Raw genomic sequence first — 20,106 nt, 5'->3', positions numbered from 1 at the left:
CTCCCCAGGGTGTCACAGCCACCTCCCAGCCCTCCTGGCTCTCCCCAGTCTCAAGACAAGAGATGGAGACCAGCACAGGAGCTACACCAGCAGCAACATGTGAGGCACAACCTCACTCTCACCCTGATGGCGAAGTAGTTGACGCCGTACATCTCCAGATCCTGAGCGATCTTCAGATACTCCATCTCAGCTTCATCCCTGCCAGGCAGAACAGCCCCAGTGTCACGGTGTTTGGGAGGATCAGACACGGACGTGGCTGCTCCTGCTCATCCTAAGCACTCCCCAGGCTTTAAAGCCTGGACTGTCTCTATCACACAGGTCAATCCTGTCTTTGCTGGCAGGATCAATAAAGTCCAACAGCAAATCCCACTCTGCAGTTGTCTGCATCTTAGTGGCTGCTGACATGTAGCACTCCAAGCCTGGCTGTATCCACCTCCCAATCCCTTCAGCATAAACAGGAAACCTCTGGCTGGAAGGCCCCTGTTTCAGATCCATCTGGCTTTAGGTTTGTCCCCCAAAGGAGCATTTTGCCACCCAAGGCAGCAATACACAGGTTGAATTCCCATTTCTCCTCCCAGCCCCAAAAGCCCCCTGACCCTTGAGGCAGGTGAGTCCTTCCTGAGCATCATTCCTGAATTCTCTGGAGGGCCCCAAGAGTGGCCAGGGGACAGCAGAGCCACCAATAAAGGCCCTTTGCCCTTCATGAGGCTGCAGCAGAAGTGTGCTGGGCTGCCCAAACCCCAGAGACTCCTGAAGGGAGGGCTCTGAGCTGCCCCACCACAGCAGCACGCGCTCACCTCGCTCTGCCTCGGTGCTCCGCGTACCAGGCCGTGATCCTTTCCTCCCACATCTCTGGAGTCATCTGGTACAGGTTTATTACCTGGGATGGGTGGGGAGACAGAGATCAGGCCACACTGCTCCTGTCTCAGTTTCCTTAGCCAACAAGTCAGAAACACCTGAGCCTCAAGGTAAGTCCCAGCCCCACATCCAACCCCAAGGCACTTGGACACACATTCCTATTCCTCCCCTCTGCTCCTTACCCGCTTTGGAAGCAATTCCTCCTGTGCCAGGAAGCCTCTCTTGTGGACGTTGGGATCGTAATCACCGTACTGGAAAGAAGCACAGACCATGTTACCCCATTTTACCAACCCAGGCAAGCCAAACTCCTCACCCTCACACCCCACCCCTGGAGACAGCAAAGGTGGCCTGTTCACACCTCCCCTCAGGAGCAGAGAGCGTGGACTGCTCCGTAAAGTCAATAACCTGAGTGTCTCTGTCAGTTCACTGCTAATGGACATCATCAGTCTCCTTCTACTCATGCAACTGAACTGGAAGCAGAACAGAACTTCCCACCACCACAGAATCATTGAAAAAGTCCTCCAAGCTCATCCAGTCCAACCTTTGACCAAATCCCACCACGCCCACTAAACCATGTCCCCAAGAGCCACATCTGCTTGTTTTTTGAACACTCAGGGATGGTGACTCCACCACTTCAGCTGACAAGCACCATCAGTGGATGTCCACCAGCAGCCAGCCCATTGGACTAGATGACGTTTGTCTCTTCTACTCTCATCACTGTGCCCTAATTAACAACTCCACTAGTGCAGCGTAAGACTCTACACCTGAGAGGTCCTCACATCCCCACTGGTAGTGGAACAAGGAAATAAGGTATGGACAGAGACCTGTCCCCAAAAACTGCAGTGATTCAGATGAGGCAGATGGTGGTTTCTCTGTCTCTGCTCATCACCCTAATGAATAAATATCAAAAACATTAGAGCAGTTTGACAGACTACTCTCAGGCAGGTGGTGTCTTTTCTGCCAGAGGGTCTGTTGCTCAACTGGGTCGAGGAATCCAATTCAGATTTGCTAAGTGCATCAGTAATTACTGGTATTTGTTCAGATTTACATCTCTTTGAGCAGCATATAAAGTGACTGAGAAATAAAACCACTTATTAACAGATTGAGGAGCAGCGTGTCCCTGCCGTGTGTGTGAAAATGAATTTACCTCCTGTACGGCCTCAGAGGGCAGGAAAGCGCCAGCAAACGGCTCCAATAATCCAGCAGGTTCAAGAGGAGAGGAACAAAGGATGTGAGGCACGTACAAGGAGTGCTGTGATTTCCATTCACCTGGCAAACAGGACCTCTGCAGTGACAGTCCCCAGTTACACAAGGCACAGCGGTGCTTGTTCAAGTCACTTTGCAAGTGAGACAGCCCTTCCCTCCCTGCTTTTCTGAGGAACCGCAGCTCAGGAAGTGCCAAACGGTGACAATTTTTAAACACCAAGAGCAAGACCCACACGGTGGTCATGTAACAAGTCAGGAAGCTTTTCATCTCATCCTCCTCTTAACGCCACAACCATCACGTCGTACGCCAAAACCAGAGCTCGGCATCAAAAGTCTACACACATCCCACCCCTCGGCTTGGGAGGCGACACGTGGGGATTAGAGACACAAATATTGATCTGGAGCCAATGCAGATACGAAGGGAACATGGAACAACAACCTACACTGACTCAGGCTTCAATTAATAGAACAAACCCACCCCGGATTCATCCAGGAGGGTGCTGAGCAGCAGCAGCTCTGTCTGCCAAGGTCTTGGAGCCCCTCGGGATGCAGCACTTTGCAGGTTCCCATCCCTTGGACCCCCACCAAAGGGGACAGCACTAATGAGGTGGCACTGGCAAAGGAAACAACTCCCATAACCTTGGACAGGCAGCAAGTAAATCATTTTGGGGTGAGGAAAATAACAGCAAATAGGATTAAAGTGATTATTTTCTGTTGTGATCTACCGTGGAGATCCAAGAGTAAGTCTGGACTATGTGACTTTTCTTGTGCTGAAAAATACTGCTGTGTCCCAAAGGAATATTTGTACTGAGAGGGGAGTCTGGAGGAGAACATTAATTATTCACAAGTCAAAAATCAACAAATGGCTTAAGTATTGCAGAGTTTGTTGGCTCAAATGATTCGGCAAATGCACTTCTAAAGACCTTTTCAATTAAATCATTACTTCCAAACTGCCATGGAATTTCAGCTCCTGTTAATTGAACTATGTGATTAATATTCATGGTTAGGCATGGAAGTTGCCTTTACCACATTCCTGGCTTAGACTGTCCTGGATAAACACAGCCATGCTCAGCTTCAAATTAACACCAAGTACTGTTTGGTTTGGGGGAAAATAATAATAATTAAAGAGCCTTTTGCTGTGCTACAAGATTTGAAGTGCTGAGAGAGCTGCAGCACGGCAGTGACCTGCATTTAAGGGGCAAAAAATAGAACCTCCTGGATGTTCCTGGTTTTTTTCAGATGATCCCACATCCTTCCCAGCTATTTAAAACCTGAACCACCTCCAAACTCTGAAAGCAGTGTGGGTGGTTTGAACAGAGGGGAAAGCACATAGTAATTCTCCAAATGAACACAATGAGGGAGAAATAAATAAGCTTTTATTTTTATGATCCCCACGTTCCCTTTGTTATTGCAGGTCGGTGTGGATGGACTCACACCTGGCTGTCAGTAAGTGGCTGGAGGATGCACACACACCACTGTGTCAGGCTATTATGCTCCTAATCATGCAAATCAGCACGTTATTAGTGAAATTACTGAGCTAACTGCCCGCTCTTCTTGGCCAGGAAGGACATCATTATCCTATTTAACTGGAAGGAGACGACCTGTAACATCTTTCTTCCCAGCTCTGTATCAAAGATGTGCTTTCAGCTTTCCCCTCTGCTGGGAATAAAAGCAGAGAAGGGAACCCCAGGCTGGAGAAAGAGATGGCTGATGAAAAGCCCATCAGTGAAGAGCAGAAAAGTCATCCCTCTTCCACCTTCTCCTGATCCTGGTGCAGAGTGAAGCCGTGCAAGGTCAGAACTTGGATCCAGTTGCCCTCTTCCCGATGCCGGAGCGTGTCCGGTGTCAGCAGGAGCTGCAGCAGGAGAGGGGACGGCACAGCCACCCCGGACCAAGTCACAGCCTGTTCCCAAGCACAGCAGCAGGAGCTGGCCCAGCCAAGGGCTAACGGAGCTCAGTATTTACCCAATGGTTTATTCATTTTGGCAACAGGCAAGTCCTCCCTTAGGTATCCTCAGCTCGGCAGGTCAGCGGAGGGGAGGCCAAGGAAGTGTTTACTCATGCACTCTAGTAAGAGTGATGAATGTTTCACACAAACAGAAACATTTCGAAAAGCAACTTGTCCTTCCCTGGGTGATGAGTCTCTTGAAACCAACATGGTTTCGTCAATATTCTGGCTACAAGGAGAAAACACCTTTTTCTAGTAAATTCGGACATTTATCATCAAAGAACACCAGTGCAGGGCACCCAGGGCTCTATTCAGGCACCCAAGGCTCTGTTCAGGCACCCAGGGCTCTGTTCAGGCACCCAGGGCTCTATTCAGGCACCCAGGGCTCTGTTCAGACACCCAGGGCTCTATTCAGGCACCCAGGGCTCTGTTCAGGCACCCAGAGCTCTATTCAGGCACCCAGGGCTCTGTTCAGACACCCAGGGCTCTGTTCAGACACCCAGGCTCTGTTCAGACACCCAGGGCTCTATTCAGGCACCCAGGGCTCTGTTCAGGCACCCAGGGCTCTATTCAGGCACCCAAGGCTCTACTCAGACACCCAGGGCTCTGTTCAGGCACCCAGGGCTCTATTCAGACACCCAGGGCTCTGTTCAGACACCCAGGGCTCTGTTCAGACACCCAGGGCTCTGTGTGATCCACAAGCATGGACTGAAGGGGCACAAGGAAGATTATAGGGCAACAGGGCAAGAACCAGCCTGGATCAGGCCCTCTCTTGAGGCAACAGGGCCAAGCCCCCTCTCCTGCACTGTCAGCAAAGGTGGGCCCAGACCTGATGCTCCTATCCTGCTCCACAGCAATGTTCCCTGAGGACAAGCCAGCTGTGGGGCAGGGCTGAAGTCCTGTGAGCCAAACACCTCCCACAGTCACATCCAGCATCAAACCAAGCACGGCCACGAGCCACAACGTGGCTGTGCTGAGCTCAGACTGCAGGCACTGCTCTCCCAAAGACGTTGTCTTTGCACACATAAACTGGAGATGAGCTCCAAGAGCTGCTAATTGAGCAGCAGGACACGCTGTGCATGCACAGGGATAAATTACAGTCCCTGCTGCTGAACCTGGGGCTGTTCCCTCCTCCCAGGAGCCTCTGTGCCCCAGGATGCTGCAGGCTGTGCAAGGCTGCACGCTCCAGACTGGAAAACAAGTGTTCTCTGGAATAGATCCCCAGCAAAACACACCAGCTGTGGGCCCAGAGCAGAACTGAGCTGAGGAACAAGGGGGACTCACTGAACACTGACTTCCCACTCTGTGTGGTGAGGCCACACAGCCCAAGATCGCACCCAGGGTAGGAGGAGAACCCAGGAAAAGCCCTTTCCTGCTGCAGTAACAGGGATGTGGCAAGCTCCAGCACTCTAACACAGCAATTATCATGATGACAAGCATTCTGGGGAAGCAGTGGAGCTGGGAGTCCCACGACTGCCTTGCCTCTGGCTACAATGGAAAAGCAGGGAGGCGATCCAAAAACGCTCCGACTCAGGGAATTCTCCTGCTCCAGCACTGAGCAGGCTCTGCAGCTCAGGAGCTGAGCACTTGCTAAAGAGTCCTGGAAAGACAAAGTGAGAATGCATCCAGTGTGTGGAGGTAGCCAGGAGCCAGCCGTGGGGAGAAAGCAGCAGTGTCAGTGCAGCCCCCTCACTTCCCAAACTTTCACAGCTTTCCCGGCCTTCCCCTTCCCCAGGAAGTGGGTCCATCACAAGCACCTGGCTGCTCTGGATCAACTCGAACCCATCACCAATATCAGGAGGCCCTGGGAGAACCCCCCAGTGCCTACCTTGGCTTGGACAGCATAGGAGGCCAGCAGGACAGAAGCTTCAGGAGGACAGTAGATCTTCTCATCCAAAATCTGCTTCTTCACCTGCACACGGAGCAGCAAAGGACAGACAGCACACGTCAGTGGAGCAGAGCAGAGCAGAGCAGAGCAGAGCAGAGCAGAGCAGAGCAGAGCATGACTGTCACAGCAGATGGCTGCAGGTTGTTTCAACTCGAGCTGTCAACCACACAGTTAACAATTTTCCTAACACTAATTACAGTCCAGGCCCGGGGTGTCTGTGGCAGCTCAGAGAGGCTTTCACAGACCACCTTCCTCAGACAGGTGTGGGAGAACTAAATTTATATGTGGGAAATGACAGAAACTCTACCCTGTTGCTAAAGGCAAGGGGGGGGGAACATTTTGGGTGTAAAGACAGCAATAAAACCTCTTAAGACACAAGCTGTGGATTGACAGGACAGCCACAGACACTGCTAAATAAAACAGCAGCCGAGTCTCTGAGCACAGCAAGGTTTTGCTCTGGGATATTCAGTCTCACTGTGAGTCAGTGCTCACCTGTGCTCCAGGCTAATTCCCTGGCATCCCAGCCCTGCACGGAGAGCTGCAGGTCACCTCCGTGGCAGTGCTTTTAGCAGCAGGCAAAGCCCTGCACACACTCCCAGGGGAGCCACATGCAGGTCCCACAGCCATGGCTTTACCTCTCTGGCTCCTGTGCATTAAAAAATTAAACCTGTCATGTTCGATATTTTTTGGGTTTGCACACTTAATTTTCCTGATTAAAGATAGGGGAAAAAAAAAAGCAGGCGATTTCCTGGGAGACTTAAATGGATTGTCAGAGATGCAGGAACATCAATTTGAATTTATAACGTGCTTTGAGTCCTCAAAGTTGGGTACGACATAATCACAGCAGATATTCTGCTGCATCAAGATAAAACCAGGAGAGTTTACAAGCTTATATGTGCTCCTGTTTCCCAAATGCTTTACAGGAGCCCAGGCTCCTCTCAGCACAGAAATCCCAGCAGCAAAGTCACAGTCTGCATTTACAAAATGCAGCTTGAACTGCTTCCCCTCTCTGATTTTCCTTCTCAAAGATGACAACAGCATTTTTCCTTGTCGTGGATAAAGCTCCCAGCAACTGAGACACTTGGAAACAGCCCTGCAGAGACACCAGGGCACGAGACAGGGCTTGGAAATTAACGGGAGTACTTTGCATTGAGAGCCTGGAAAACAAAGCTGGACTTTGGAGGAGTGAGGAGCAGCAGGAAGGTGGTGAGCTCCCCTGGAAAGGGCAGGGCACCCTGCAGGCTGCAGTGGCATTCCTAAGAGCTTCCACAGGCAGGATGCCTCTGCTTTGGTGTAACAAACGTAAGAATTGGTGTCCTTTTTAATTTTATAATTTATCTTCAAATTAACAGCCACAGAGCAGCTGAAACCTCCCAGTGAGCACCCAGAGGTGTGACTAGGAGTGCCTTACTCCCTGCAATGTGTCTGACACAACTCTTCAAAGGAAAAATGTGTCGGAGAATGGATGTTGAGTCAGAAAACTGATCGTGTCTCTGGAAGAGCTCCTGTGGTAGCAGCTCCTCCTCACCAGCCACAGCATCATCAGCTCAGCTGATTTCTCAGGACACCAAGTTTTGTAGAGTACTTTAAATAAGAAGAAAAACCCTGAGATGTGTTCACCCCAATACTTAACAGAAGGGCACGAGTTCCTGGGGTGGGTGAGACTGTGAGGGTTCCTCTTCTCCGTTTTTCCATTAAGAGCTGAGCTGCTGGGATTTCCTTCTGCTCCAGTTACCTGCAGGCTGTTGTGTGAGGAGGTGAACCTTCCTGTACGTCCCAGAAGAGCCTGGCTGCACTCTGTTCTCCAGGGTGAAACTCCCCTGCTCCACACAACGATGCCATCACGTCCAGAGGCAGCTGCCACCCCTCAGCTGATCCCACACCTGCAGAGGTGTCAGCTGAGCCCTCATCTGACACATCCATGTCTCTGAGCCACCACCCACAGATACTCCAGATCACCTCATCATTCCTGACTGCCACTTCAGAGCTCTGGGAGTCTGGGAAGCTCTGCTTCATCCAGACAAATCATCCTTCACCTATTTTAGGAAGTTTTTGTTGTTGAAGACAAGTCTCTTAGGACAGTTGTGAACATCAGGATGAGGAGCACACTCTGCTGACCAACTCTGGCCCTGGAACCTCCCAGCACTTCTCATCCTGGCTTTCTCCCTTGGCTTGGAAAAATGTACAGACACGACTCCTACCTGCAGGAAGAACAAGTGCTGGGTGATTTCCTGGACCAGCTCCTCCTCTGCATTCTCAGGGTAAAATTTGGCCAGGAAGTGAAAGGTTTTGGGCTCCTCTGTTGGAACATCGTGATCCAGAACCTGTGGGATACAAGAGCCACTCAGCTTCTTCAAGACAAGACCCAGCTCCCTTCTGTTCAGATCAACACATCTTTTGTCAAACACTTTTAGACATCTAGAACAGACCTAAATAGTTCAGACACTGCAGTTAAAAAAAGAAAACAAACATTTCTGACACTCCTAACGAGGCAAGGGAACAAAAAAGGCAGAAACAAACAGCATGAGAAATGAGACAGGGAAGACTGATCCTCATCTGCTGTGTGCTCATTGCCTGTGCTGATCCTTGTGGAGCAATCCTGGATCCTGCTACGCCACCACCCGACCTTCTGCTTGTTTCCCTGCACTGTGACATTTCAGTGTTGTTTCTCACCTCCCTTCTATTGTGCTGGCACTGCCCAGCTCAGATTCTCGTTGGTTTAAAGCCTTGGCACAAGAGTTGAGACACCCAGACCTGCCTCAGTGTTGGTGACCAGCTGGCTGCAGGATTACACCCTTTGGATGGGAACAGAACCACAGACATCACCTCCCTAACCCCCCTGCAGACTCACTGATTTAGGAAGTGTTTCCTCCCTTCTCACTCTGCTTTTCCTCCTCCTTGAACACCTCAACAACAAAATAAGCCAAGAAGCAACTTCACTTTTCCCCTCATGGTTTTGTGTTCAGGGGCACAGAGCAGAGATGTTTAGGTTCCATTTACATTGCAGTCACCCCAAAGTGCATCACCCCAGCATGGCCATCTCCCAAAATGCCTCAAGGGGATTCAGGGGGCACAGTCTGAGGCCTTATAGCCCCAAAGGAGCTGGGCTGGGGTGTCTTTTCCAGCCTGATTTACAGATGCCATGGGGATGAGACTTCAATGCTCCATCCCAGTTCACCTCAACATCACCATCACCAACCTCAGGCATGCAGAGAAAGGGGAAAGCACATTCTCCTTTGTCATCCCACACACCCTCTCAAGGGAAATCACAGAATCACAGAATCGATGGGGTTGGAAAAGACCTCTGAGATCATCAAGTCCATCCCTTGGTCCAACTCCAGTCCCTTTACCAGATCATGGCACTCAGTGCCACGGCCAAGCTCAGCTGAAAAACCTCCAGGGATGGGGAATCCACCCCCTCTCTGGGCAGCCCATTCCAATCCCTGAGCACTCTCTCTGCAAAGAATTTCTACCTGCTCTCCAATTTCCCCTGGCAGAGCTTGAGCCCATCGTGCCCCCTTGTCCTATTGCTGAGTGCCTGGGAGAAGAGACCAACTCCCACCTGGCCAGAACTTCCCTTCAGGCAGTTCCAGACAGTGCTGAGGTCACCTCTGAGCCTCCTCTTCTCCAGGATGAACACCCCCAGCTCCCTCAGCCTCTCCCCACAGCACTTGTGCTCCAGTCCCTTCTCCAGCCTTGTTGCTCTTCTCAGTCGGGTTGGAAGAGACCTCTGAGATCATCAAGTCCAATCCTTGATCCAACCCTATTGTGATCACCAGCCCAGGGCACTTTGTGCCCTGGGCTGGTGATCACAGTAGGGTTGGATCAAGATGTGGTGGATTGTCTGTCCCTGGAGGTGTTTAAGAGGACACTCAGTGCCACATCCAGTCCCTTCTCCAGCCTCGTTGCTCTTCTCTGGCCCCGCTCCAGCCCCTCAATCTCTTGCCTCAACTGAGGGGCCCAGAACTGAACACAACACTCAAGGTGTGGCCTCCCCAAGGCAGAGTCCAGGGGAAGGGTCACTGCCCTGGGCCTGCTGGCCACGCTAGTTTGGATCCAGGCCAGGATCCCATTGGCCTTCTTGGCCACCTGGGCACACTGGTGGCTCCTGTTGAGCTTCCTGTCCCTCAGTCCCCCCAGGTCCCTCTGCCTGGCTGCTCTCCAGCCACTCTGTGCCCAGCCTGGAGCGCTGCAGGGGGTTGGGGTGGCCAAAGGGCAGGACCTGCACTTGGCCTTGTTGAACTTCATCCCATTGCAATCAGCCCATCTCTCAAGTCTATCCAGGTCCCTCCTGCCTTCCAGCAGGTTGACATCCCTGTCCTTGGCAGGGGGGTTGGAATGAGATGATCTCTAGTGTCCCTTCCACCCTAAACCATTGTGGGACTGTGTGAACTTTGGTTCCAACCTTCTTGTCCATCTTGAGCCAGGCCACTGTGTCCTTGATGGTGTACTGCAGCCCGAAGAACCAGGTCTCCCGCAGCCCCAGCGTCCTGCACACCAGATCAAACAGGTCCTTCCCTTTCCACTTCACCTGCACAAGAGCAAACAGGAAGCAGAGTTACAAAGATGGAATTCAGAACTTCATCTCTGTTCAGCCAAATCCACTATTTTTGCCTCACAAGGTCTTGGAGAGTGTGGAGAAGGCATTTGCTACAGACATGAAAACATCCTAATGAAACACTTACATCCCTCCATCTGATCTCATCTGCAGATCACCAGCTCCTCCCTCAGTAGGAAACTGAGACGTGATTTCCACACTTTCCAAAAAAAAAAGACCCTGTAAAGGCCCTTTTTCTCCCTGTGGTGACTCACCAGCACTCAGCAGAGGACCTAAGGGTGCGTTTCGGCTCCTGTTGAGCTAAGCTTTACATTCCTGACACGTTTAGGCTCCAGCCAGGAGCAGCCTGTTGCCAGTAAGAAATAAAAATCCCTTATAACTGCCCCTTGGTGGTGTTAATGCCTCTCCCTGCTGGCTCAGGAAGCCCTGCACAAGCTCCAGCATCAGCAACAGGGGTTCAGAGAGGGGTGGCCTGCGCTGCACACACCAGCAGTGCCACAACCCGTGCAGGGAGTGTGTGCAGAGCCACTGACCCCGCTCAGATTGCAGGGAGAAAGAGCTCAAAAACCCCCATAATTACCACTGAAATCAGCGGTTCTCCCGGAGCACATTTTGATAGAGTCAAACTGCATTTTCTGCTGAAAATGTTGGTGACAAAAGCAGCTCAGAAGCTGAGAAAATTGGTCCTGCTCGGGGACCGTGTCCTTCGAGCAATCTTGCAGCTGCATCCACGCTGCTCCTGAAGTTTGCTCATAAAAACAGAAGGCGTTGGGAGGCAGAAAGGTGAAGAGGGACATAAAACAGATGAATCTAATATGCCAAAGCCACTTTGCTCTTCCATCTGCCCGGAGAAAACAATTGCTGGACCGAGACATATGGCCATTACTCCGAAGCCCTTGGGCTAACGGATCTCAGGCACATTCTCTTGTCACTACAACTCAATCCTGGTGCCACCTGGACACATCAATATTAATGCCGGGGCCGCTCCCGCTGTCACCCACTGCCGCCTTGTGGGCACAGCCCGAGCTCATTGCCATGCTGGTGGCTTCCAGTAAATGACTCTGTCGCTGTTCTCTCCCTTCCCACAGCCACAGCCACACACGCTGACACTCCTGGAATAGCAGGAAGCCGACGCTTGCCCTCCACACAACACCTCCCCCGGACTGCTCAGATCGAGCGCCGTCAACACCTCGAGGTCAAAACTCCAGGAGGAGCAAGTTTGGCAGTGCTGGAATTATAACCCCCTGATTTCACACATCCTGCCACCCTCCAGCCCCCAGGATGGGCTCCAGCTCGGCACAGGGTGGCTCAGACTGCGCAAGATCTTTTCCTGACTATGAATTTAAGAGGGAGGTTAATTTGAGGGTTCAGACAAAACAGAGTGAGGCACATTAAAACAGCTATTTGGTACCATTTTTGCAGGCACATAAAAGCAGGCTGCCAGCAAAAGGCTATTTCTTCACTAAACTGCTTTGCATAAAACATTATTGGCTGTTTTTCCTTCTCTGAGACCGTATTTCAGCCCGTTGCCTCAGCACAGAGCTCGGTGCCTGCACCAAACCTTCCCAGGACAGGCTCCTGCTGATGGCAGCGTTGCCTGCCCAGACATTGCTCCACATCCCACGGGATCAGAGTGTGGAGCATCCCCACAGAGCCTCCCAGCTGGCATTGCCACTGGCTGTGGCTCCTCATTGAACTACCCCAGGCACTCAAACCTTGCTCACCAGCTGGTGTGACCCAAAGGTTTCCTCCCAAAGAGCAAACCACCAGTTTATTGCAAAGACCAGCAGTGAGGATTAAAGCAGGAGCTTTGTGAGGGTTTCACCACTTGCAGTTTTAACTTGGTGATAGAGAATCATGGAATGGCTTGGGCGGGAAGGGACATTAAAGCCCATCCAGTCCCACCCCCTGACACGGGCAGGGACACCTCCCACCAGCCCAGGTGGCTCCAAGCCCTGTCCAACCTGGCCTGGGACACTCCCAGGGATGGGGCAGCCACAGCTTCTCTGCCCAACCTGTGCCAAGGCCTCACAGCTGAATTTCTTCCCAACACCAATCTAAATTTCTCCTCTTTCAGTTTACCATTCCCCCAATTCCATCATTATCTGCCTGCATAAAAAGTCACTTGCTCTATTTTACAAGCCCCCGTTCAGGGGCTGTATTTTCAGTCACGGCTCCTGCTGCTGCATTTTACACCAGCGCTTTGTCACTGCACATTTATGTGATGGCAGAAATATATATTTAACATTCCTGCACAATGCTCCAGTCCCCAACCATAACACTGCACAGATCCTCCCCGACTGTGCTGAATTACCTTCATTAAGTATATCAATGAACAGCAGCCACCTTTATTCCAACAGACATGATTTCCCTCCACACCTCGGTACTTAAAGTAACGATCTGCATTCAAGTGGCATCTTTTGACAGCTGAACTCCAACTGCTTCACAGACATTCGGGACCCCAGCCCTCCTTACCCGTATTTTATAGGCTTTGTGTCATTAACTGACACATTTTCTGGTCGTAAAATACCAAAAAAAGATGCACCAGGCACGAGGCGATGGAAGGAGCTGCTGTCCAGAGAGCCTGGGGACAGCAAGGACAGGCTGGCAGTTCCCACCCCACCCTCTGCATGTCATGCCATCCCCTGCCCAGCACTGAAGTGACACCTGAAGCACAAGGATGACTTTACAAGCCATTATGAGCTCCTGAAAACAAACCCAAGAAGCTCAGAGCAGAAAACCCCTCTCAGCCAAACGCCAGGGTGGTGGCACGATGCTGTAAAGCTCCATCTCCCAGTAAAAAGCTACACCACGATAACCTCAGTGTGACCCGCAGGACAGAGTGGGATGTGTCATTCCAGCATCCTGCACCCACTGCAGGCATCACCCCTGGCATTTGCAGCTCCTGCTCCCATGGCAGCATCCCAGCACAAGTGGTTGGATGGATTCAGTGGAGGAACACGGGGCTGAGGTGCTTTATAAACAGGCTGTTATTCCACGGAGCCGGAATTTATGTTCTTTACTAAGCACGGAGCGGTTACAATCTATCAGTGAAGCATTTTAAATTAACGGCACTAAACACTTAAAACTCTGCAGCCAGTGGCTAGAACAGAGTATTTCCAGGCCGGGTTATTGGCATCATCTTTTTCTCCAGCAGAGATGGCGCATTTGGCACCTATTAACGGGGTTTGCATTATTTATTAACCTGCACCAGGAGTCATTTCCAACTTGCAGGAAACTGGGCGATTTATTTCGGAGCACAACCTCTCTGTCAAGTTTCACAACTGCTCCTCAGCTCACTGTTGATAAAGCAGCTCCAAAAATGAGCAGAAGAGTTGTTTGATCCCCTTGTCATCGGGTGACAAAGAGGGAGAGAAAGAGAGGGAATGGCTGGAGCTGTGTCAGGGCAGGGTCAGGTGGGATCTCAGGGAAAGGCTCTTCCCCCAGAGGGTGGTGGGCACTGACCAGGCTCCCCAGGGCAGTGGGCACAGCCCCGAGGCTGCCAGAGCTCCAGGAGGGTTTGGATGATGCTCTGGGGCACAGGGTGGGATTGTTGGGGTGTCTGTGCAGGGCCAGGGGTTGGACTGATGATCCTTGGGGGTCCCTTCCAGCTCAGGATATTCCATGATTCTTAAAAATGGGAAGCAAGGAACAAGAGGGTGCAACTTTCCTGCACAGAGAGGGTTGAGCAGGAGGTCACGATTCCCAAAACACAGGCAGGCTGATGCTTTTTTCCAGGGATGTCAAATTGGATTTGCACCAGCTATGTGGAAAAGGGGATGGGTTTTAACCATTTAATATTAAGGTTCCTCTTGCAAGAAACTCTCCTCAGACCACAGGGAGGTGCCCAAACCCCCAGGGACAGAACCCGGCTTTGCCCAGGGGTGGCAGAGGAAGAACTCACCTCCTCAGCATCACAAACACAAACCACTGGAGCTTCAGGTTTGGGAATAAGGGCACAAACAAGTGACCAAGGACATGAAGGCAGTGCTGTCCAGCTCAGCCTGGGAATGCTGCTCCCAGGGAAACCCAGCACAGCGGTCCCTCCACACCCCCACGCAGGACTAGGTTAGTGCCTGACCTTGCAGAAGTGACTCACAGCTACAGAGTATTTTACTGCACCAATTTATCCTTAAATAATGCAGAAAATGGCTTTGCAGATCACTTTATTGTTAGTTCTCTGCCAGGGAGGAGAAGGGAGCACAGAGCCCCTGTGGTGACATGACAGCCTAAAGGACCCCTGGGAAAAGGGGACCAAGCCCTGGAAAAGGCACACACAGCTTCCAGCAAGGGGTGCTATTCCCACCTGGAAGCAAGTTGTAACACGAGGATGTGACACCTCTTCACTGAGGCAGGGATGGAGATGGCAGAGCATCCCTCAAGCCCCCGGGGAATCAGGAAATGCACAGGCTGCAGCTGTTCCAACCCCCCCAGGAGACGCCCAGACCACCCACCCACAACAGCTCACAACTAAAATGATGATGATTTTGGGACTGCAGACCACATTTATTTCTCCTTCTGGACCTGAATGATAACCCGAGTGCCAGAGACAACCATTTATTTAGATTTAAAGCCCATTTGGAGCAAACAGAGAATCAAATATGCAAAATTCGTCCATTTTTTTTTAAATAAAGTGATGTCAAATACTTTCAATTGCCACTTACTGAGTCACAAGGCAGGGCTGTAAAAGTTATTTTTATTTACTAATGCTACACGACAACTCGATAATGAGCTTTTAATTAAAACCTATTTCTGTTAACCACCGAGGAGGCCAAAAACGCACCCAGGCGTGAGGATGCAGATGGTGCAGCCAAGCACATCCCATGGTGTCTGCCCAGACAGGGAGAGCAGGAGACGGAGCAGGACACGGAGAACAGGCGGCTGAGGCACCGGAGAGAGGGGACAGAGCGAGGGGACAACCGGGGACAGTGTCACCTTTGCCCCCTCAGGTGAGACCCCCCTGCAGAGCTGCCCCAGCCCTGGGGCCCAGCACAGGAAGGACGTGGAGCTGCTGGATAGAGTCCAGAGGAGGCCCTGGAGATGCTCCAGGGCTGGAGCCCCTCTGGGCTGGAGCCAGGCTGGGAGAGCTGGGGGGGGGTCACCTGGAGAAGAGAAGGCTCCAGGGACACCTGAGAGCCCCTTCCAGGGCCTAAAGGGTCTTCAAGAGAGCTGGAGAGGGACTGGGAACAAGGACTTGGGACAGGACACGGGCTTTAAGTTGAAGGAAGGTAGATTTATACTGGATGTTGGGAATAAATCCTTCCCTGGGAGGGTGGGCAGGCCCTGGCACAGGTTGGGTAGAGAAGCTGTGGCTGCTCCATCCCTGGGAGTGTCCAAGGCCAGGTTGGACAGGGCTTGGAGCAGCCTGGGCTGGTGGGAGGTGTCCCTGCCCATGGCAGGGGGTGGAACAGGATGATCTTTAGGGTCTCTTCCCACCCAAACCATTCCATGATTGTGTCTCAAAGCCTCCCCTCACCCTTTAGGTTCACACAAATGAAGAGTCAGGGGTCAAGCAGCAGCCTGATACAGAGCAAGAACCTCCAGGAGGCTGAGAGATGGATTTGGATGGTGCAGGAGCCTCTGCCAAGGATGCAGAGCTGAGCTGTCCCTGTGCTGCAGTTCCATGACCTGCAGTACAACACACAGACACACAGACAGACACACACACACACAGACACACAGACAGACACACACACACACACACAGACACACACACAGACACACGCACAGACGCACACGCACAGACGCACAGGCACACACGCACAGGCACACACGCACACACAGGCACACACAGGCACACACAGGCACACACAGACAGACACACACACACAGACACACACACACAGACACAGACACACACAGACACAGACACACACAGACACACAGGCACACACACACAGGCACACACACACAGGCACACACACACAGACACACACACACAGGCACACAGGCACACAGGCACACAGGCACACAGGCACACAGGCACACAGACACACACACACACACACACAGACACACACACACACAGACACACAGACACAGACACACACACACAGACACACAGACACACACAGGCACACACAGGCACACACACACAGACACACACACACAGACACACAGGCACACACAGACACATACAGGCACACACACACAGGCACACACACACAGGCACACACACACAGGCACACACACACAGACACAGACACACAGACACAGACACACACAGACAGACACACAGACACACACAGACACACACAGACACACACAGACAGACACACAGGCACACACAGACACACAGGCACACACAGACACACAGGCACACACAGACACGCACACACAGACACACAGACACACAGGCACACACAGACACACACAGACACACACAGACACACACAGACACACACAGACACACAGGCACGCACACACAGACGCGCACACACAGACGCGCACACACAGACACGCGCACACACAGACACACACACACAGACACACACACACAGACACACACACACAGACACACACACACACGCGCACACACACACACGCGCGCACACACACACGCGCACACACACACACGCGCGCACACACAGACACGCGCACACACACAGACACGCGCACACACACAGACACACACAGACACGCGCACACACAGACACGCGCACACACAGACACGCGCACACACAGACACACACAGACACGCGCACACACAGACACGCGCACACACAGACACGCGCACACACAGACACACACACACACACAGACACACACACACACACAGACACACACACACACACAGACACACAGACACGCGCACACACAGACACGCGCACACACACAGACACACACAGACACACACAGACACACACAGACACACACAGACACGCGCACACACAGACACGCGCACACAGACACACAGACACACACACAGACACACACACAGACACACACACAGACACACACACAGACACGCGCACACACAGACACACGCACACACAGACACACGCACACAGACACACACACACAGACACACGCACACACAGACACACGCACACACAGACACACGCACACACAGACACACACAGACACGCGCACACACAGACACGCGCACACACAGACACGCGCACACACAGACACGCGCACACACACAGACACGCGCACACACAGACACGCGCACACACAGACACGCGCACACACAGACACGCGCACACACAGACACACACAGACACGCGCACACACAGACACACACACACACACAGACACACACACACACACAGACACACACACACACACAGACACGCGCACACACAGACACGCGCACACACAGACACGCGCACACACACAGACACACACAGACACACACAGACACACACAGACACGCGCACACACAGACACGCGCACACACAGACACGCGCACACACAGACACGCGCACACACACAGACACACACAGGCACACACAGACACGCGCACACACAGACACGCGCACACACACAGACACACACAGACACACACAGACACACACAGACACACACAGACACGCGCACACACAGACACGCGCACACACAGACACGCGCACACACAGACACACAGACACGCACACAGACACGCACACAGACACGCACACAGACACGCACACAGACACGCGCACACACAGACACGCGCACACACAGACACGCGCACACACAGACACGCGCACACACAGACACGCACACGCACAGACACGCACACGCACAGACACGCGCACAGACACGCGCACAGACACGCGCACAGACACGCGCACACACAGACACGCGCACACACAGACACGCGCACACACAGACACGCGCACACACAGACACGCGCACACACAGACACGCGCACACACAGACACGCGCGCACACAGACACGCGCGCACACAGACACGCGCGCACACAGACACGCGCGCACACACACACGCGCGCACACAGACACGCACGCACACAGACACGCACACACACAGACACGCACACACACAGACACGCACACACACAGACACGCACACACAGACACGCACACACAGACACGCACACACAGACACGCACACACAGACACGCACACACAGACACACACACACAGACACACACACAGACACACACACAGACACACACACAGACACACACACAGACACACACACAGACACACACACAGACACACACACAGACACACACACAGACACACACACAGACACACACAGAGAGGATGTTCAGACACGCTGCTCCTGCCCTGGGAAGGGCCTCACAGGGCCCAGATCTCAGCTCTGAGCTTCCCTCCATGCAGGAACTGACAGACACGGCGCGTTCCAGCCCAGCCTGACCTGCTCTGATGATCTTTACGTGCTGGTGAGCTCTGAGCACACAGAGGGGCAGCAGCACCAGCCAGCTCACCTCAGAACAAAGCCAAGTTAAACCACATCAAATGCCTCTCCTCCTGTTTCAAGGGCTCTGTGATTCCCTAACAAAGTGCTGCCTCCCAGCTTCAAGAAGATTTACTTCCAGGGCTGCTTCCCTGTTCAAGTACCTCTAATTTCAAAAACCACCTACTTGAAAGACACTGCCTGTGCAAAGAAAAAAGAAGAGAGGTATTAAACAGCATCAAAAGTAAAGTCTACACACCAAAAGAGACAAATCTGCTGTCCCAAATGCCCTCCCTTCTTTCCCTCTGCATCGACACACCTCTGGATTAATTAATGGACTGGAGATTGACAGCGGTTTTGAACCATCTTTGGAGAGAACTGGAGAATATGGAGTTTCCAGCTGGCTGAGAAGAGAAGGCAGGAAGTTCTTTAGGGCTGACAACACATTTCCAGAGCAAGGAAATTGGGCTTACAAACCCTCCTTGGCTGATGGGCACGGGGATTCCATCAGGATTTGGAACAGAAAAATGAAATATAAACCACTCACTGAAGAAGATGAAGTGGGGAGAGATGTCTGTGTGTCCAACTCCTCTGGAAAAGCAGCAAAAGCAGAGCAGATTTGGCAGCAACCAGAATGGGAGAACCTTTTACAAGACCCAAGGGCCCAAAAAAGGGAAATTATCAGAAAAAACAGACCTGTGATGGGAGCAAGGGATCCAGAGAACCTTCCACGTGCAGTGAGGCAGCGAAGCCAAACAGGATCTGTGTTCATCCCAAGCCTCAAGTGCACAGCAAGTCCCTCAAGCACAGCTTAAGGGAGTGCAGAACTGAACTGCACCAGGCAAGACACCTCTGAAAAATTAACTCCCCAAACAACACTGGTGTGAACCAGAAATTCTGACTTTTGGGACATAAGCCCCTCCAGGACATGAATGAAGAACTGCCGTGTCTCAGGTTTAAGGAGAGCAGCAGGTGCTCCTTCCTGAGCGCAGGATCGGGGCAGGAGGGCACGTGGAGCCACCAGAACATCCACCTCACAGCTTCCCAACCATTTATTGAGGATCACGTTGTAGCTGAGGGGGTTACTTCTCTCAGCTCTTCTAAGTAGCTGGTCCTGCCCACAGATTCATCTATTCCCATTAGGTTTCTGCATCAGTGCCCCACCAGCACCACGAGCTGCTGCTTGAGCCAGGGATGGAAGGATCTTTATAAACCCCTCCAAGTTTCCTGCAATGCAGAAGGAAGCTGAGGGCACTCTGTTTCCTGGTTTCCTCCTCTT

At 52.2% G+C, this 20,106-nt stretch overlaps 1 protein-coding gene across 5 annotated transcripts in view; it reads right to left on the bottom strand.

The window, feature by feature from the left end:
* Nucleotides 1-20,106, bottom strand: part of NF2 (NF2, moesin-ezrin-radixin like (MERLIN) tumor suppressor) — a 56,026-nt gene that overhangs the window by 29,063 nt on the left and 6,857 nt on the right. For 4 of the 5 annotated variants that reach the window (XM_071571801.1, XM_071571799.1, XM_071571802.1 and 1 more), the window contains exons 2-7: nt 10,306-10,431; nt 8,102-8,224; nt 5,841-5,924; nt 1,041-1,109; nt 798-880; nt 123-198 (exon numbers count right to left, since the gene is read on the bottom strand). In XM_071571801.1, the coding sequence (XP_071427902.1) occupies nt 123-198; nt 798-880; nt 1,041-1,109; nt 5,841-5,924; nt 8,102-8,224; nt 10,306-10,431 (561 nt within the window). The remainder of the gene's footprint in view (nt 1-122; nt 199-797; nt 881-1,040; nt 1,110-5,840; nt 5,925-8,101; nt 8,225-10,305; nt 10,432-20,106) is intronic. The other variant, XM_071571803.1, reaches the window with a different exon arrangement.

This window comes from Pithys albifrons, chromosome 17 (assembly GCF_047495875.1).
Source record: "Pithys albifrons albifrons isolate INPA30051 chromosome 17, PitAlb_v1, whole genome shotgun sequence".
Classification (NCBI taxonomy): domain Eukaryota; kingdom Metazoa; phylum Chordata; class Aves; order Passeriformes; family Thamnophilidae; genus Pithys; species Pithys albifrons.
The sequence above is the reverse complement of the archived record's forward strand: the minus strand, read 5'-3'. Positions and strand labels throughout refer to the sequence as shown.